General features: G+C 44.5%; 1 protein-coding gene across 1 annotated transcript; it reads left to right on the top strand.

The window, feature by feature from the left end:
• The first annotated feature begins 950 nt into the window (after positions 1-950).
• LOC140316970 (IgGFc-binding protein) lies at positions 951-14,761 on the top strand. Its single transcript, XM_072395054.1, has 22 exons — positions 951-995; positions 2,482-3,720; positions 3,809-4,152; positions 4,268-4,847; positions 4,959-5,557; positions 5,663-6,230; positions 6,365-6,630; positions 6,734-7,075; positions 7,156-7,729; positions 7,824-8,023; positions 8,209-8,350; positions 8,442-8,770; positions 8,854-9,433; positions 9,524-10,122; positions 10,507-11,074; positions 11,167-11,765; positions 11,867-12,434; positions 12,517-12,716; positions 12,831-13,211; positions 13,319-13,605; positions 14,353-14,403; positions 14,521-14,761. The coding sequence occupies exons 2-21, from the start codon at positions 2,529-2,531 to the stop codon at positions 14,360-14,362; spliced, it is 8,928 nt and encodes a 2,975-aa protein (XP_072251155.1). The 5' UTR covers positions 951-995; positions 2,482-2,528; the 3' UTR covers positions 14,363-14,403; positions 14,521-14,761.
• The last annotated feature ends 514 nt before the right edge of the window (positions 14,762-15,275 follow it).

Below are 15,275 nucleotides of genomic sequence, written 5' to 3'. Positions count from 1 at the left end.
TGAAAATGTTAGTATTTCACATTTACCATTTGCAAAAATGGAACTTCACGGTAGCTGATTTTGTACCGTTGTGGAAATCTAATAAAATGTTCATTCTTACCGAGCAAACTATCATTTTGAAACCTTTGTGATCATAGATATATATTCACACATTCTTTCGTAAATTTTATTTTTAATTTTTTTCAGACGGCCCAGTTATCAAATTAAGACATGTTACTTTAGAAAGTCTCGTCTAAATTTACATTAAGATAAGTTGTGAATTTGGTCTTATTGCTCTCGTGCTTTTTCTAGTGCAACATGGATCATATTATTTGAATATACAACTAATAATCAGATCAACCTACATCCGACTGCTGTTGAATATCCTGCAAGACTATTTTATATTAAATAAACTTTTCAAGGGAATTGTTAATAATGTGAATGCATTGGGGTTTTTTTATGATTTGCTTAGTAGATTTTCTGTTAAAGAGAAAAGCAGCAAAAACTTGCTATAGTTTCTTTTTTTAATCTTTTTTTCCACCTCTACTGCATCATCAAAATTCTTAGGAAAGCTGGGCTATGATTATTTGATGATTCCTGGATCGAATCATGGGAAACATATCGCGGGGTGTGTTACATCAGTGTACTTTTTATTTGACTTCACACCTATGTCAACATTAAGCAGGACCTAAAACTCATTCAATTCTTCTGCTCGTATTTGTTTTAGAGGAAAGGTATTGTTAGCCTGTGAAGCTTTTTCATTGGTCAGTTCACATTGTTTGTGTGTGCCATCAGTGTATAAAATGACAGGTGGTCCAAACAATTATATCGTGTACGCCCTTGCGCAGGTAAGTTCCGTTCGGATGAACGTTATTTGGGCTGTTTTGCCAAATTAATGCACTAATGTTATCGAGATGATATAACTTGGAAATATTTTGCTAACTTAAATGAGAATTTCTCTTTTTCAGCCATGGGAACCCTGTTGCTGCTTTGTGCTTTAGGGGCTTTACTGAGTTGTAAGTATAGTTTTCTCTTCATTGTATAGTTTTTACTCATTGTTAAGAATCTGCCTTTGTGTTATTTACAATCAGTAATTGATTGTAGCAATGAGGAATTGTATAAAAGTTGTCAGACCCATCGGTTGAGAGCATTGTTGTGCAGCTATCCCACATGCTTGTGAGGCAGAATGCTAAACAGGCAAACATATTTTGTGGCTGCATGGGGAATGCAGCACAAAGGATAACCATCTAAATTGAAATTTGCTTTTGTTGTGGATTGTATTTACCTTCGGCTGCTATTGAGTTGGAACTATAAAATCTGAATGGCTGAAACGGGAGTGTAATCTAAATCCCACAGGCTCTGACTGAGTGGTTTTCTCGCTGCAAATGCGCAGATATTGATAATATTTCCATTATGCAACTATAATGTCTGCGCAAGTGATTTATTGAGCACAGCTGAGAAGCAGTCAAGTGACTATTCCATCTCTCACAGTGGTTATCAAGAAAAAAAGCAATCCATTCATGTAGGCTAGCATTTATCTCTGCCTTTTAAAGGAGAACTCCGTTTTATTTTAACCTAGACCTTATTTCTGTCATGAAAAAAGTTTATCTACTCACCGAGAACAGTTTGGCGAAAGTCGGCGTCCTTCTAAAGCTATTTAGAAAATTCGCGATCAGCGTATATCCATGTAACGGAGTTGATGGGACAGGGGCGATGCAGCCTCTAAATAAGGCATTATCTATCTTTATTTCACCTATACTTTAAGAAGAATGAATGAACGAATGTGTACTATTGCTCTGTTAGCACATAGGTGCAGTTATGTGGCTACTTGCGGTTATAGGACAGCTAAAGGAGGGATTTCTACACAGGCACTCTACTGGGAAGACTTCAGCCACACGCCCCCCTGGAGCACAGTTTATTTACTCCTTGCTCTGTGACAGTCGCTAACTTCCCACGGAGTTTGCTACTGCTAGTTTTGTGCAACATGGCAGGATATTTATCAAATTTTGACAATATGAACGACTTTGATTAAGCTGGACATTCTTACCGGCGTGAATGAGCTGTGCTGCAGCCATGCGTGTTGATTAAGTCTTTTCAGTAGAAGTGTGTAGAATTCAGAATAGCTGAAAGTAGCGAGTAGATAAATGTATTTCATGCCAGAAATAAGGTCTAGGTTTAAAAATACCGGAATTCCCCTTTAACTTTGAAAAGGAGGCATTTTTTAGCAGCTTTGTCTTTGTTGTCATCTTGTTTCTTTGTACTATGTGTGCTGTCACACGCGTTTTTTATTTTTTATTTCCAGTTAGGGATTCCTTTTGATTGTCTTGGAACAAACTGCCTCTATAATTTACAATTTCTTTTTTTGATATATTTTCAACTTGCACAAAAGTTCTGAAGCCCAATTGTGTCTCACTCCTTTACTTTAGGTAACTTTATAAAAAAAAAAGTTTTAAAAAGCTCTCCTTTTGACATGTTCTTCTGTCTCCTCATTCCCTCCCCAAGATCCATCCAGCGCTGCTTGGACAGGACAGGAGTTTGCTGCATCTTTCATGCAGAATTATGCTCCACACTATGATCATCCTCTTATGCAGCTTTACATCACTGCTGTTCAAGCTGATACTAAAGTGATAGTCAAAGTGCCTCCTTTAAACTTCAAGCAAGAGAAATCGCTGAAAGCAGGAGAATCGGTGACCATCAGTCTTCCTACTGCTGTTGAGATGTATGGCTGCCAAAAGTCTCCCAACGTGGTGCGCATTGAAGCCTCAGCAGATGTGTCTGTAACCTCCTTTAACTACAAGCTTTACACAGCGGACACCTCTGTGGTATATCCAACCACTGAGTGGGGCACAGAATACTTCGTTTTCACTCCTCGTGGAAACGCATATGGTACCTATAAGGAGTTTGCTGTGACAAATGGAAAAGTTAGCAACACAGTGGAGATTTTCCCTGAAGGATTAATCAGCTTCCAGGGTCATTATTATAAAAGAGGCAGCAAAATTACAATAGATCTCAAGCCATATGAGAGTGTCCAGCTCCAAAGCGGGCATGACCTGTCTGGAAGCAGAGTTTCCTCCAAGCACCCTGTTGCTGTTTTCACGGGTCACACTTGTACCTGGCGTTTCTCAAAGTGCAATCATGTTTATGAGCAGCTTCTGCCATCAAGCAAGTGGGGAACCAGCTTCATCATACCCCCACTAAGCTTCCAGACGAAATATGATAGTGTTTTTCTCCTGGCCTCCCAACCTACTAGAGTTACTGTCAACATCGGCAGCCGTAAATCTTACAGTTTGTCCAGGGGACAGATAAAGGAGCTCACCTACCACAACCCAGAGACCATGTTTATTCAATCTGATCATGGCATCCAGGTCCTTCTGCTCTTCAATGGTGTCGAACTAGGCTGGTTCAAATACTATGACCCATTTTTAATGACCATAATGTCCACAGACCGCTTTTGCTCTTCCTACTCGCTGAATGCTCTGGATAATTTTGATAACAAAGCCCTGATTGTGGCAAAAAATAGTGCAAAAGAAACATTGCGTTTTGATAGCAAAAACCTGCCACAAGCTGTTCAGTGGAAAAAGGTCACGGGGACAGATTTCTCCTGGGCAGAGATGTCCTACAAACAAGCTCATGGCAACAATATCCACACTGTGTCCAGCTCTGGCTCCAGCTTTGCTCTTTACAGTATAGGAGTCAGCCAGATGAATGGTTATGCTGCCCCAGCACAGTGTATACAACAAGGTAAGAGGCCCACAGGAGTTCCAACCCCTCAAGATAAATATTTTGCATAAATTAAGCTCTGTGATGCAAGCATTAATTTGTTTTCTAGGATCTCGACCTATGTCCTGCAGCAGTATCTCCTGCAGTCCAAACGAGGTGTGTGAGATGAAAGATGGATATCCCTCCTGTGTCCCCAAACCAAAGCTTGGTACCTGCTGGGCCATGGGAGATCCTCACTATCGCACTTTCGACGGGCGACGCTTTGACTTTATGGGTACCTGCACTTATGTCATTGCTAAAAACTGCGGGAAGGACAACCACCTCGCAGCCTTCGAGGTCCTGGCCCAGAATGAGAACAGAGGAAGCCGCAGAGTGTCGTACGTTGGCCTGGTCATGGTGAAGGTGTATGGAATTACCATAACAGCAGTTCGGTCTGAAACGGGCCGTGTGAGGGTAAGGGGTCATATTTTTGTCAGCAAATGACAATGATCGTTAATCTTGTAGAGTCTGTTACATATTTAATTATTTATTGAATAAAATGTAAAATCTCCTGTTTGTATTTGTGCAGATTGACAATAGTTTGTGGAGCTTGCCCATTGTCTTGGAGAACAACAAACTGAATATGTTTCAGAGCGGCCGCTCTGTGGTCATAGAGACTGATTTTGGTCTGACAGTCCGTTATGACTGGGATCACAATCTTGTGATCACTCTGTCTGACGATTACGCCGGTAAGACTTGTGGACTCTGTGGGAACTTCAATAGCAATCCCAGTGACGACTTTGCCATCCCCTCCGGCAGTCAGGCAAGTGGGGCTGTGGCCTTTGGTAGCAGCTGGAAGGTGCCAGGGCTGGTTAAAGATCCTCAGTGTAGCGATGACTGCGCTGGCGGGTGTGGTAGCTGTGACCAAAACCAGATGGAAAAGTGGGGCAGTGACTCGTTTTGTGGCCTCATCCCACGTAAAGAAAATGGTCCATTCTACAAATGTCATGCTGTTGTTGAGCCACAAGCGTACTTTGAGAGCTGTAAATTTGATTTGTGCATGGGAAATGGTCTTCGCCAGTTTCTCTGCAAAGCTCTGGAGGCTTACACCGAAGCCTGCCAGGATGCTGGAGTTCAGGTTCAAGACTGGAGGACGATGGCAAAATGCAGTAAGTAATATTACTGACGTCAATGAGCAAACTGACTAATTTCTTTAATATTTATTGTTCTAAGCATTTACCTCCCTCTCCTCACCACTTTTTTTTTCTCTTCCCCTAAAGCTGTCAAATGTCCAGCCAATAGCCACTATGAGCTCTGTGGTAATGCCTGCCCTGCCTCTTGTTCTGACCCTGATGCCCCATCCAAATGCAAACGCCCCTGTGTGGAGACTTGCACCTGTAATGCAGGCTTTGTTTTAAGTGGAAACAAGTGTGTGCCTGCTGCTCAGTGTGGCTGTACCTTTGAGGGTCGCTATGTTCCTGCTGGGGAGACATTCTGGGCCGACCAAGACTGCAAGCGACTGTGTAAATGTTTGTCTGGAAGCAGACGTGTGGAGTGCCAGAACAAAGGCTGTGGGTCAGGGCAGCAATGCCAAGTGGTGGATGGAATAAGAAAATGCCAGACTGTGTCCCACAGCACCTGCCAGGCCACAGGTGATCCCCATTATGTGACCTTTGACAAGAAGAGGTTCGACTTCCAGGGCACATGCGTATACCAACTTGCAGCACTCTGCTCCAAGGACCCAGAGTTGGTGCCCTTTGAAATCCATGTGCAGAATGATCACCGGGGAAGCAAGGTGGTTTCCTTCACCAAGTTGGTAAAGGTCAAAGTGTTCTCCCACAGCATTGTCATTACAAAGACGCACAAAGGCCAAATTATGGTAAGAGATGCAAAATGTTTGGTACATCATAGTTAATTCTGTTTACAATCTTCACTCTCAATATTTGATCATAGCATTAAAGTAACACTAAGTTCTCTCTTTCAGGTGAATAACGAGCTGGTCAACCTTCCCATCACACTGGATGAAGGAAAGGTATCGGTGTATAAAAGTGGCTGGTATGCTGTTGTCACTACAGATTTTGGCCTCAAAGTCTCCTTCAACTGGCAAAGTGCCGTGTTTGTAACACTGCCAAGCAACTACATGGGAGCTGTTTGCGGCCTCTGTGGCAACTACAACGGCAAACCCCATGACGATCTGATCCCCAAGAACGGCGGAAAAGCCATAAAGCCAGCAGAATTTGGTACTAGTTGGCAAGTGGCCGAGATCCCAGGCTGTGTCGAAGGCTGTAAAGGAGTGTGTCCCAACTGTGACATTACCCAGAAGATTCTGTACGAAAAGGACAATTATTGTGGCATAATAAGAAACCCCGAAGGACCATTCCATCACTGCCATGCCAAGGTGGATCCAGCTGGCTACTTTGAAGACTGTGTTTATGATGTATGCCTTTATAAGGGGAGGAAGGATGTGTTGTGTCAGGCTATTGCATCATACATGTCTGCCTGCCAAGCTATTGGGGTCAAGGTGGAGAGCTGGAGGACCAAACAGTTTTGTGGTGAGAACGCGTTCAATTTAAAAACAAAATGTCTATTGAACCATTATCTACTCATTCAAAAGAATATTCACAGTAGACATGTATTTTGAGTGTTCCTTCTGTTTCATGGTCACTGTTGTTCGTCCCCTCTGCAGCAGTGAAATGCCCCCCACATAGCCACTATGAAGTGTGTGAAACCGACTGTCCTGCAACTTGCAAGACTCTGTCTTCTCCTCAAAGTTGCAAGAGTCAATGTGAAGAGAGCTGTTCCTGTGACGAAGGGTACATCCTCAGTGGAGATCGCTGCGTTCCCTTCTCGCAGTGTGGCTGCATCTACAACGAACGCTACTACCGCATTGGGGAAGTGTTTTATCCTAGTGGACAGTGTCAGGAGGAATGCAAATGCACTAAAGATGGAGAGGTGATTGACATTGAAATGATTCAAATGTGGCTCACATTAGTGAGACTTTAGCAAATGGGAATTAATTTGTTGTATTTTAAGAACCTTTTCTTGTTTTTCTCAGGTTGAGTGCAAGAAGTTCACTTGTGGCCCTAATGAGAAGTGTAAAATAGAAAACGGCATCCAAAAATGTCACCCAGTCGGTAAGGGTGTGTGCCGAGCCTCTGGAGACCCACATTACCTCTCTTTCGATGGGCGGAAATTTGACTTCCAGGGCACCTGCACCTACACGCTCTCTAAGAGCTGTGGACTGGAGGGTACCCACCTCAAGGCCTTTTCCGTTCGGGTGGAAAACGTACAGTGGAGCCGAATGAGGGGAAAGAAAAGGGTGTCTGTCACCAGGCTGGTTGCTGTGGATGTCTACGGCTTCACTCTCATCATGAGGAACAAGTTGTTTGGAGTGCTGGTGAGTGACACTCACTCCTCATTTAAACCGCACTTTTATTCATAGTTTTCTCTTCAAATAACACCCGTTCAATTCTTTAGGTGAATGGAGTGTTCAACAACCTGCCGGTGAATCTTAACGAGGGAGCAGTGCAGGTGTATCAAGAAGGCAGAAACTATGTTATTGCAACAGATTTTGGTTTGCTTGTCACATACGACCTAGTCTATCATGTGACAGTCACAGTACCTGGTAATTACCGCGGCAAAGTCTGTGGCTTGTGCGGCAACTTCAACGGGAACAGAAAAGACGACTTCCAGATGCCAAACAATCAACTCACCAAAAATGTCAACTGGTTTGGCAAATCGTGGAAGGTCGCCATTCCCAATGTGGTGTGTGAAAATGGCTGTCAAGGGAAGAGCTGTCCTGACTGTGACAAAGCCCACAAGGCTGTGTTTTCAACGACCGCTTACTGCGGTATCCTTACAGCACCGACAGGGCCGTTCGCAGCCTGCCATAGTAAACTGGACCCACAGCTACATTTGGATGACTGTGTGTTTGATTTGTGTGCCGCCAATGGCGACGGGAATGTGCTTTGCGATAGCATAGCAGCCTATGCCTACAACTGTCATATGGCAGGAGTGGATGTCAAAAACTGGAGGACTCCTTCCTTCTGTCGTAAGTGATAAAGAATATTTTTGAAAAGATATTGTTTGTTGCGTTGATGCCTCAGAAATGTATATATTTTTTTCCTTTTCTTGTGATACTACAGCCATGAAATGCCCAGCCAACAGTCACTATGAGATGTGTGCACAAAGCTGTGCCGCCTCCTGCCCTGGCCTCGAAGATATTGTTCAATGCCCCACCGGCTGTACAGAAGGATGCGAATGTGATACCGGCTTCTCATTTAATGGACAGACATGTGTCGAAGAGAGTGAATGCAGCTGCTATAATAATGGGAAAACTTACAAGGTACAACTCAGTTCCTTTACCAAAAGTTAATTTCTTACTGTTCTCAGTAATGTGGAGTTGATTTGAGATATTTTCAGTAAGGATTTCCTGAGACTGTTGGTAGAAAATAACCTAAATTTGAGTCATATTTTTTGTAACTCTTTCTAACTTCGACTGTGGCATGCCCCATGAACTTCTGTCATTAGCCTGGTGTAATCGTGTATGAGGAAGGCTGTGACAGTAAGTGCATCTGTGATCCAGCGACAGGCCTCCTCTGCAAAAAGCACTCCTGTCCTCCAAACACTAAATGCATGGTCAAGAAAGGAATCCGGGCATGTTACAACACAGGCAAGACCCACTAATTTTAAATCTTAACTTTGTAAACCCCCCTAAAAAAAAAAGCTGTAGTTGGTTTTAAAAAACTGTTTGTTTCTTGCAGATCCCTGCAAAGATGCCAATTGCCGTGTCCAGGAAAAATGCCTTGTTAAGAAGGGTGAGGCTGTGTGCGTCCCCAATTACATAGGAACCTGCTGGGCCTGGGGTGACCCCCACTACCACACATTCGACGGTTACAACTTTGACTTCCAGGGAACCTGCAATTATGTCATCTCAAAGACCTGTGGGAATCTGGATGGTCTCGTTCCATTTTTCATCACTGAGAGGAATGATAACCGGGGAAACACAGCAGTTTCCTATGTCAGAGAGGTGGATGTATTTGTGTATGGATTCAAAGTCACCATCCGAAAGAACCAAGTTGGTCGAGTCATGGTGAGATTTTAGCCTCCTGTCTGTTCAACCTGTTAAATTTCAGTGTGCGCAGTGTATTTATTTTTACAATGCATGATCTACAGGTGGATGGGACGCTGCTAAATCTTCCTGTACAATTGGGTGACGGTGAAGTCTCTGTTTCTCAAAGAGGGCGCTCTGCAGTGCTTGAGACAAATTTTGGCCTCATAGTCTCCTATGACTGGAACTCAAAGCTCGTAATCAAGCTTCCCAGCAGCTACTTCAGCAGCGTCTGTGGCCTGTGTGGCAACTTTAACGGTAACAGAGGTGATGAGCTCCAGAATCCAGCTGGCAAAGCTGTCTCCTCGGTGACAGAATGGGGAAAGAGCTGGCAAACACCTAAGCAGGACAAGGACCATCCTTGTTGGGACACATGCGAGAAAAATTGTCCTACCTGTGCCGATAATGAGCGGAAATTTTACCAAACTCAGGCTTTCTGTGGGGCACTAGCAGCCAACACCAATGGTGTGTTCAAGAAATGTACAGGAAAACTAGACCCTCAGGCCTTTATCAACAACTGTGTGTATGACATGTGCTCCAATAAGGGAGACAAAAAGATGCTGTGCCAGGCACTAGCATCCTACAATGAGCAGTGTCGTGAGGAGGGAATAATAATCAAGAACTGGAGAAAAGAACTTGGCTGTCGTAAGTACTTTGAGTTTTTCACTCAAAATTGCAATCAAATATTTAACTTTTTTTGGTTAATGCTTGTCCCAATTTTTAATTTACATCCAGCAATGAACTGTCAGCGTCACAGCCACTATGAAGACTGTGCCAGCCCTTGCCAGCCATCCTGTCCGTTCCCTGAGGAAAAACAGAAGTGCGAGGGTGCATGTGTGGAGGCCTGTGTGTGTGACAAAGGTTACGTCCTCAGTGCTGGCATCTGTGTGCCTGCTAAAACATGTGGTTGCTCTTATGAGGGCCGCTACTATAAGCCAGGCCAGCAGTTCTGGGCAGATGAGACTTGCGGTCGTCAATGCGTGTGTGACACAGCTTTGGGCATGGTGACATGCCGTGAGGCCTCCTGCTCTGCCAACGAGAAATGCACGGTTTTGGACGGAGAGCGCGCCTGCCAACCCATCAGTTACGGAACATGCACAGCCTCGGGTGACCCACACTACCGCACTTTTGATGGCCGCAGGTACGACTTCCAGGGCACGTGCGTCTATCAGCTGGTTGGTCTTTGCTCTGAGCAGGCCGGTTTGGTGCCGTTTAAAGTGACCGTGCATAATGACCACCGGGGAAGCAAAGCCGTGTCCTACACACGGACGATCACTTTTTCAATATATGGAGCCACTCTCATCATCAGCAGAGAATATCCCTACAAGGTCTTGGTAAGTGTGGATAAGGAGGTGTGGATAATGACGGGAGTGGGTGATGTAAGAAATGATTATAGAGTTTTCTGCTTTTATAAGCGTTTTTTGGAGAGAAGAGAAATGGGACACAGCATGTAGTCGCATTATTGAAAATAACAGCACAGATCCTCTCAGCCTCATTGAAAAGAGTGGATGATAATTCCTTTTGTCACTGCGCTAATTCTGACATCCGTCATGCTCTTCCGCATGTATATTTAATTGCATATTAAAATTTTGATCCAGGCAGTCTTAATTAAACTAAGATTTAAATGCACATAAGAACGGATTAACAAGGTCCACAGAATTATTAAATCTATAATCTCCTAAAAATATTCCTCCCTCTTTCCCTCCTCTGCTCTTCAGCTCAATGGGCAGCTTGCTTCACTGCCTCTGGATTACAATAATGAGCTGACTGTGTCTCTGAGCGGGCGTACAGCTGTGGCTGAGACAGTTGCTGGTATCACTGTGAGCTTCGACTGGCGAAGCACGGTGAGTGTTACTTTGCCCAGCAACTACCAGGGCGCCGTCTGTGGCATGTGCGGTAACTACAATGGGAACGCTCAGGATGATCTGACCATGCCGAACGGCAAGACGGCCCCTAATGGAGTCCAGCTGGGGGAGAGCTGGCAGGTGGCCCTCACACCAGGTTGTTCATCAGTCTGCGAAGGGGCATGGTGCCAGACCTGCTCAGATTCACAGAAGAAAGTGTACCAAGCCACTAAGTACTGTGGTATCATCAGTGACAAGACAGGGCCTTTCAGAGAGTGTCATAGCCTTGTGGACCCTGCTCCTTACATGGAGAACTGTGTTTATGATGTTTGTCATTATCGCGGTCTCAAAGGATCACTGTGTGACGCCGTGGAAGTGTATGCATCTGCCTGTCAGAGCCAAGGAGTCGCCATCCACTCCTGGAGGACAGACGCATTTTGTCGTGAGTTAGAATTTCTGCTTTCAGTTGTAGTTTAATTTTTTTTTGTTTTTGAGTGTCTGTCATCTTTAATCCGGTCCCCTCTTATGCCATAGCAATGGAGTGTCCCGCTAACAGCCATTACACCCTGTGTGCCTCGGGTTGTCCGGACACCTGTGCTAGCTTAACCTCCCTCACCACCTGCCACAGGCGCTGTGCAGAAGCTTGTGAGTGCGACCAAGGCTACCTACTGAGTGGGGATACCTGCGTGCCTGTGAGAGACTGTGGATGCTCCTACAATGGTCAATACTACAAGAGAGGGGATGTATTCTACCCTGAAGATGACTGTATAGAGCAGTGCGTCTGTGGAGAGAACAGCGCTGTGTCTTGCCAAAAGGCCAAGTGTCGTCCAGGAGAAGTTTGTAAGCTTGTAAAAGGGGTGAAAGGATGCTATCCAGATGGGCAAGGAAAGTGTGTGGCCTCAGGTGACCCGCATTACATTTCCTTTGATGGCCGGAGATTTGACTTCCAGGGTACCTGTGTCTATGTGCTGGCCAAGGTTTGCGACGATGACAAAGGCCAGCTCACACCATTTACTGTGACTCAGGGCAACGAAAAGTATGGAAATGGCAAAGTGGCTGTGACCAAGTCGGTTGCGGTGACAGTGTACGACTACGTCATTTACATCCAGCAAAGAGTGCCATGGAAAGTCATTGTGAGTTGAGCATTTTACCTGAAACACTTGTTGCATGTTTTTCAGTTTCCTGACAAAAATTCTCACAATGATTATGTCCCCCCCCAACATTTTCTTTCCAGGTGAATGATGAACTTCTCAACCTTCCCCTCACTCTTGAGGAAGGGCGTCTCACTGTCACCCAGGAAGGTCGCAATATAGTAGTCCAAACAGCCTTCGGACTGAAGGTTCTTTATGACACTGTGTATTATGTTGAGGTGATTATTCCCTCTTCATACCAGGGCAAGATGTGTGGTCTTTGTGGTAATTACAACAAAAAATGGAAAGATGACTTCCAACTTCCTAGTGGAAAACGAACCAACGACGTCGATGACTTTGGGAAGGCGTGGGTGGTGGACCTGCCTGGTCATCTGTGTGGTGGCTGTGGAGGGCAGTGTCCAGTATGTGACAAGGCCAAGGTCGCTTTGTACGGAAAACCTGACTCCTGCGGCATCATGAGCGCACCTAATGGGCCTTTCGAACCCTGCCACAGTAAAATCGACCCAGCAGCATATGTGTCTAATTGCGTGTTCGATGTTTGTGCTATGGATGGTAACAAAGACACGCTGTGTGACAGCGTGCAGGCCTATGTGCTGGCCTGCCAGAACGCAGGAGTTCAATTCCAGCCTTGGAGAAGCATCGCCTTCTGCCGTAAGTCACACACCAAAATATTTTAACTGAGGATGTGTACATGCTATCCGTGCTTTATCATTTCATTTATGTCCTGTCGTAGCTGCTTCCTGCCCTCCACACAGTCACTATGAGGTGTGTGCCGACACCTGTGGTGCCACATGTGCCAGCTTCATTGACTCGGTTACTTGCCCTGAAAGCTGTTTTGAAGGATGCCAGTGTGATGACGGCTTTGTTTTTGATGGCATCCAGTGTGTACCCCTTGAAAAATGTGGCTGTGTGCACCGTGGCAGATATCTGATGGTAAAACTTTACTACATTTTTTTTTTAAAAATTAAGTGTTACCATGTAAAAACAGCAACAAAACTTGTTCATTGACAGGTAATTAAGCTATTATGACACCAAATTGTTTTTCAGGTGGGCCAAACAGTGGTGGGCAAAGACTGTAAGTCCAAGTGTGTGTGCCAGGGATCTGGAGTGTTAGAATGTGAACAGCTCAGCTGTACCAGTAAGGAAATTTGCGACGTGAGAGATGGGGTCAGGGGTTGTCACATCAAACGGGACCACTGCACAATCAGCCAAGTTGGCAAGCTGAGCTCATTCGACGATCTGTCTGGAGCGATTGGAACTCAAGGGGCATTCGAGGTGGCGTCTCTGTGTAATGAAGCCGCTAAGCAGTGGTTCCGTGTAGTTGTGGATGTCAGGAAATGCATAAAGGGGGCCTCTCCGGCTGTTGCTACTGTGTATGTGTTCTTCAAGGATGCCATCGTGACAGTGAACCGTCAACATGAGGCCTGGGTGAGGCGCTTTGAACGTGAGCTTTTTGACGCAGTCAAATTTAATTTTAATCCATCTGACTTATTTTTGCTTTTGTATCTATCCCCCCTGTCTTTCACGTCCTCCAGGTAAACGGCAGGAAAGTGACTCTTCCCAGCAAAGTGACAAACGAGCTATCGGTCCAAGTCTCAGACCGAAGCGTGGTCATTGAGAGGACATCAGGTGTGCGGGTCACCTACTCGTTTTCACAGGAGGTCACTGTCACTGTTGACGGCAGCATGGCTGGTAAAATGTGCGGCGCCTGTGGCAACTACAACAACGACTCTAAAGATGATCTGAAGACGGCAGATGGGAAAATCGCCACTGATATGTCAGCAGTTATCAGCTCTTGGAGCGCTGGAGACTTTTCTAGATGGTAAGAACATGCCGGCATATTCTGTAAAGATGCAACCCTGTATTTGGTATTATGAGAATGATGGTTCTTTGCCACACTACATGCTCAAATCAGTGCTGCTTGTGGTAATTGGAACTGTTTTGATAAAATAACAACTTTCCTGACTGCCTTCCTTATAACCTGCCAGGTAACCTTTTTTTAACCATGCAAACTTAAATCTCCACTTGGACATCAGGAAGAGATGAAACGGTGCTATGACCATTCAACCGCTCATTCTCTTAACAGCAACAACTAAACAAGGACTCCACAGGGCCCTTTTTAAAGGAATGAATGTGTAATTTTTAATTGCATTTGGCTCAATTTAATTAAGAAATGGCAGAGAATCCCCTGTGGTAATTACTGATTTTAAAAAGCAGGTGAGGCTGGCGGGCATGGCCATCAAAAGCTACGAAGCTTGCAATCCAATCACTGCTTGTCGTCCAAAGACACTTAAGACTCATCTGGGTGCAATATTAATTTGAGTCCATTCCTTTAGTTTTGCATCCTAGCCTCAAGTCGATCCTTCTGAGAGTTTTGGGTATCCCCCTTCCTCTTTTTATATTCAGCATTGTCTCATCACCTTGAAAACAAGAAGTACCCCAGAGAATCAATGCTTGCTCTTGCATTTACCTTTAAGAAAACAATTTTCATAAGCATTGTTTGTGATCTCTGCAGACATGAATTTACTTCCTCAAGTGCCACTTTGACAAGTATCCCTTTTCATTGCAGTGGCCTGTAGAGATGCTGGTTTCTGCCTTCATGAAAACATCTGGTACACAGGTAAGGGGAGAAAAAAAAAACCAAGTTGTTTCCTCAAATTGCAAACAGATGCATCCATGTGAATTAAATGACTCTACAGTGTGGCTTACATCCCTGTGTTTTCCCTCTGTTTAACAGGATGAAGAGCTGCTTGTTTACAAGTCTACTCGTCACACTTCACCGCTTCCTCTTGATTCATATAGTAGTTTTCATTGTTTCTTGGCAATCTGGTCCTCTATTGTTCGGAGCTTTCGAGCCTTGTGGCTCTCTTGTCCAACAACTCCATCTTGTGGAAAGGGAAAAAACATTCAGCAGGTTATCTCTTTTTCACAGAACCTCCTTTAGGAAAAGGAAACAGTCTGGAATAATGTCTTGCTGTACTTTGTGAAAGAAGTGTCTCCTTTGCTGTTTTGACTGCCAAATAAATAAAAACAAATGCTTTCAAGATAATCTGTGTTCTAGTTATTAGAGAAATAACATAACTATTACAAAACTTCCAGAAAACGTATATGGCAATCTAAATTACATTTGCACATTATTCAACATGATGCCACAGCTGGTGAGAAAAATCCCATCGCCACCTGAAGTCTGATAAGAGAGAGAGGTCCTTGAAGTAGGAGGGCATCTGAGTACAACAACAAAATTCCACAATGTCCAACTAAACAGTCCCAATACCATATTGGGACACAAGCTGCTTCCATCTGGGTCCAGTTGTGTATTTACTCATGGAAGGGAGAGTCTGTCGGTTTGCTATGGGAGAGCTCTTAAGAGTGTTTCCATATAGCTGAGAGAAAGCTACCTCTGTGACAGGCTGTTTTGGCCCTGAAAGACCTATAGTGTTTATGCTTTTGCTTTCATAGGCCTGAGCCTCCCTCTGCAGCATGCAAACTGCA

This window comes from Leuresthes tenuis, unplaced genomic scaffold (genome assembly GCF_036924035.1).
Source record: "Leuresthes tenuis unplaced genomic scaffold, fLeuTen1.0.hap1 SCAF_10, whole genome shotgun sequence".
Lineage (NCBI taxonomy): Eukaryota > Metazoa > Chordata > Actinopteri > Atheriniformes > Atherinopsidae > Leuresthes > Leuresthes tenuis.
The sequence above is the reverse complement of the archived record's forward strand: the minus strand, read 5'-3'. Positions and strand labels throughout refer to the sequence as shown.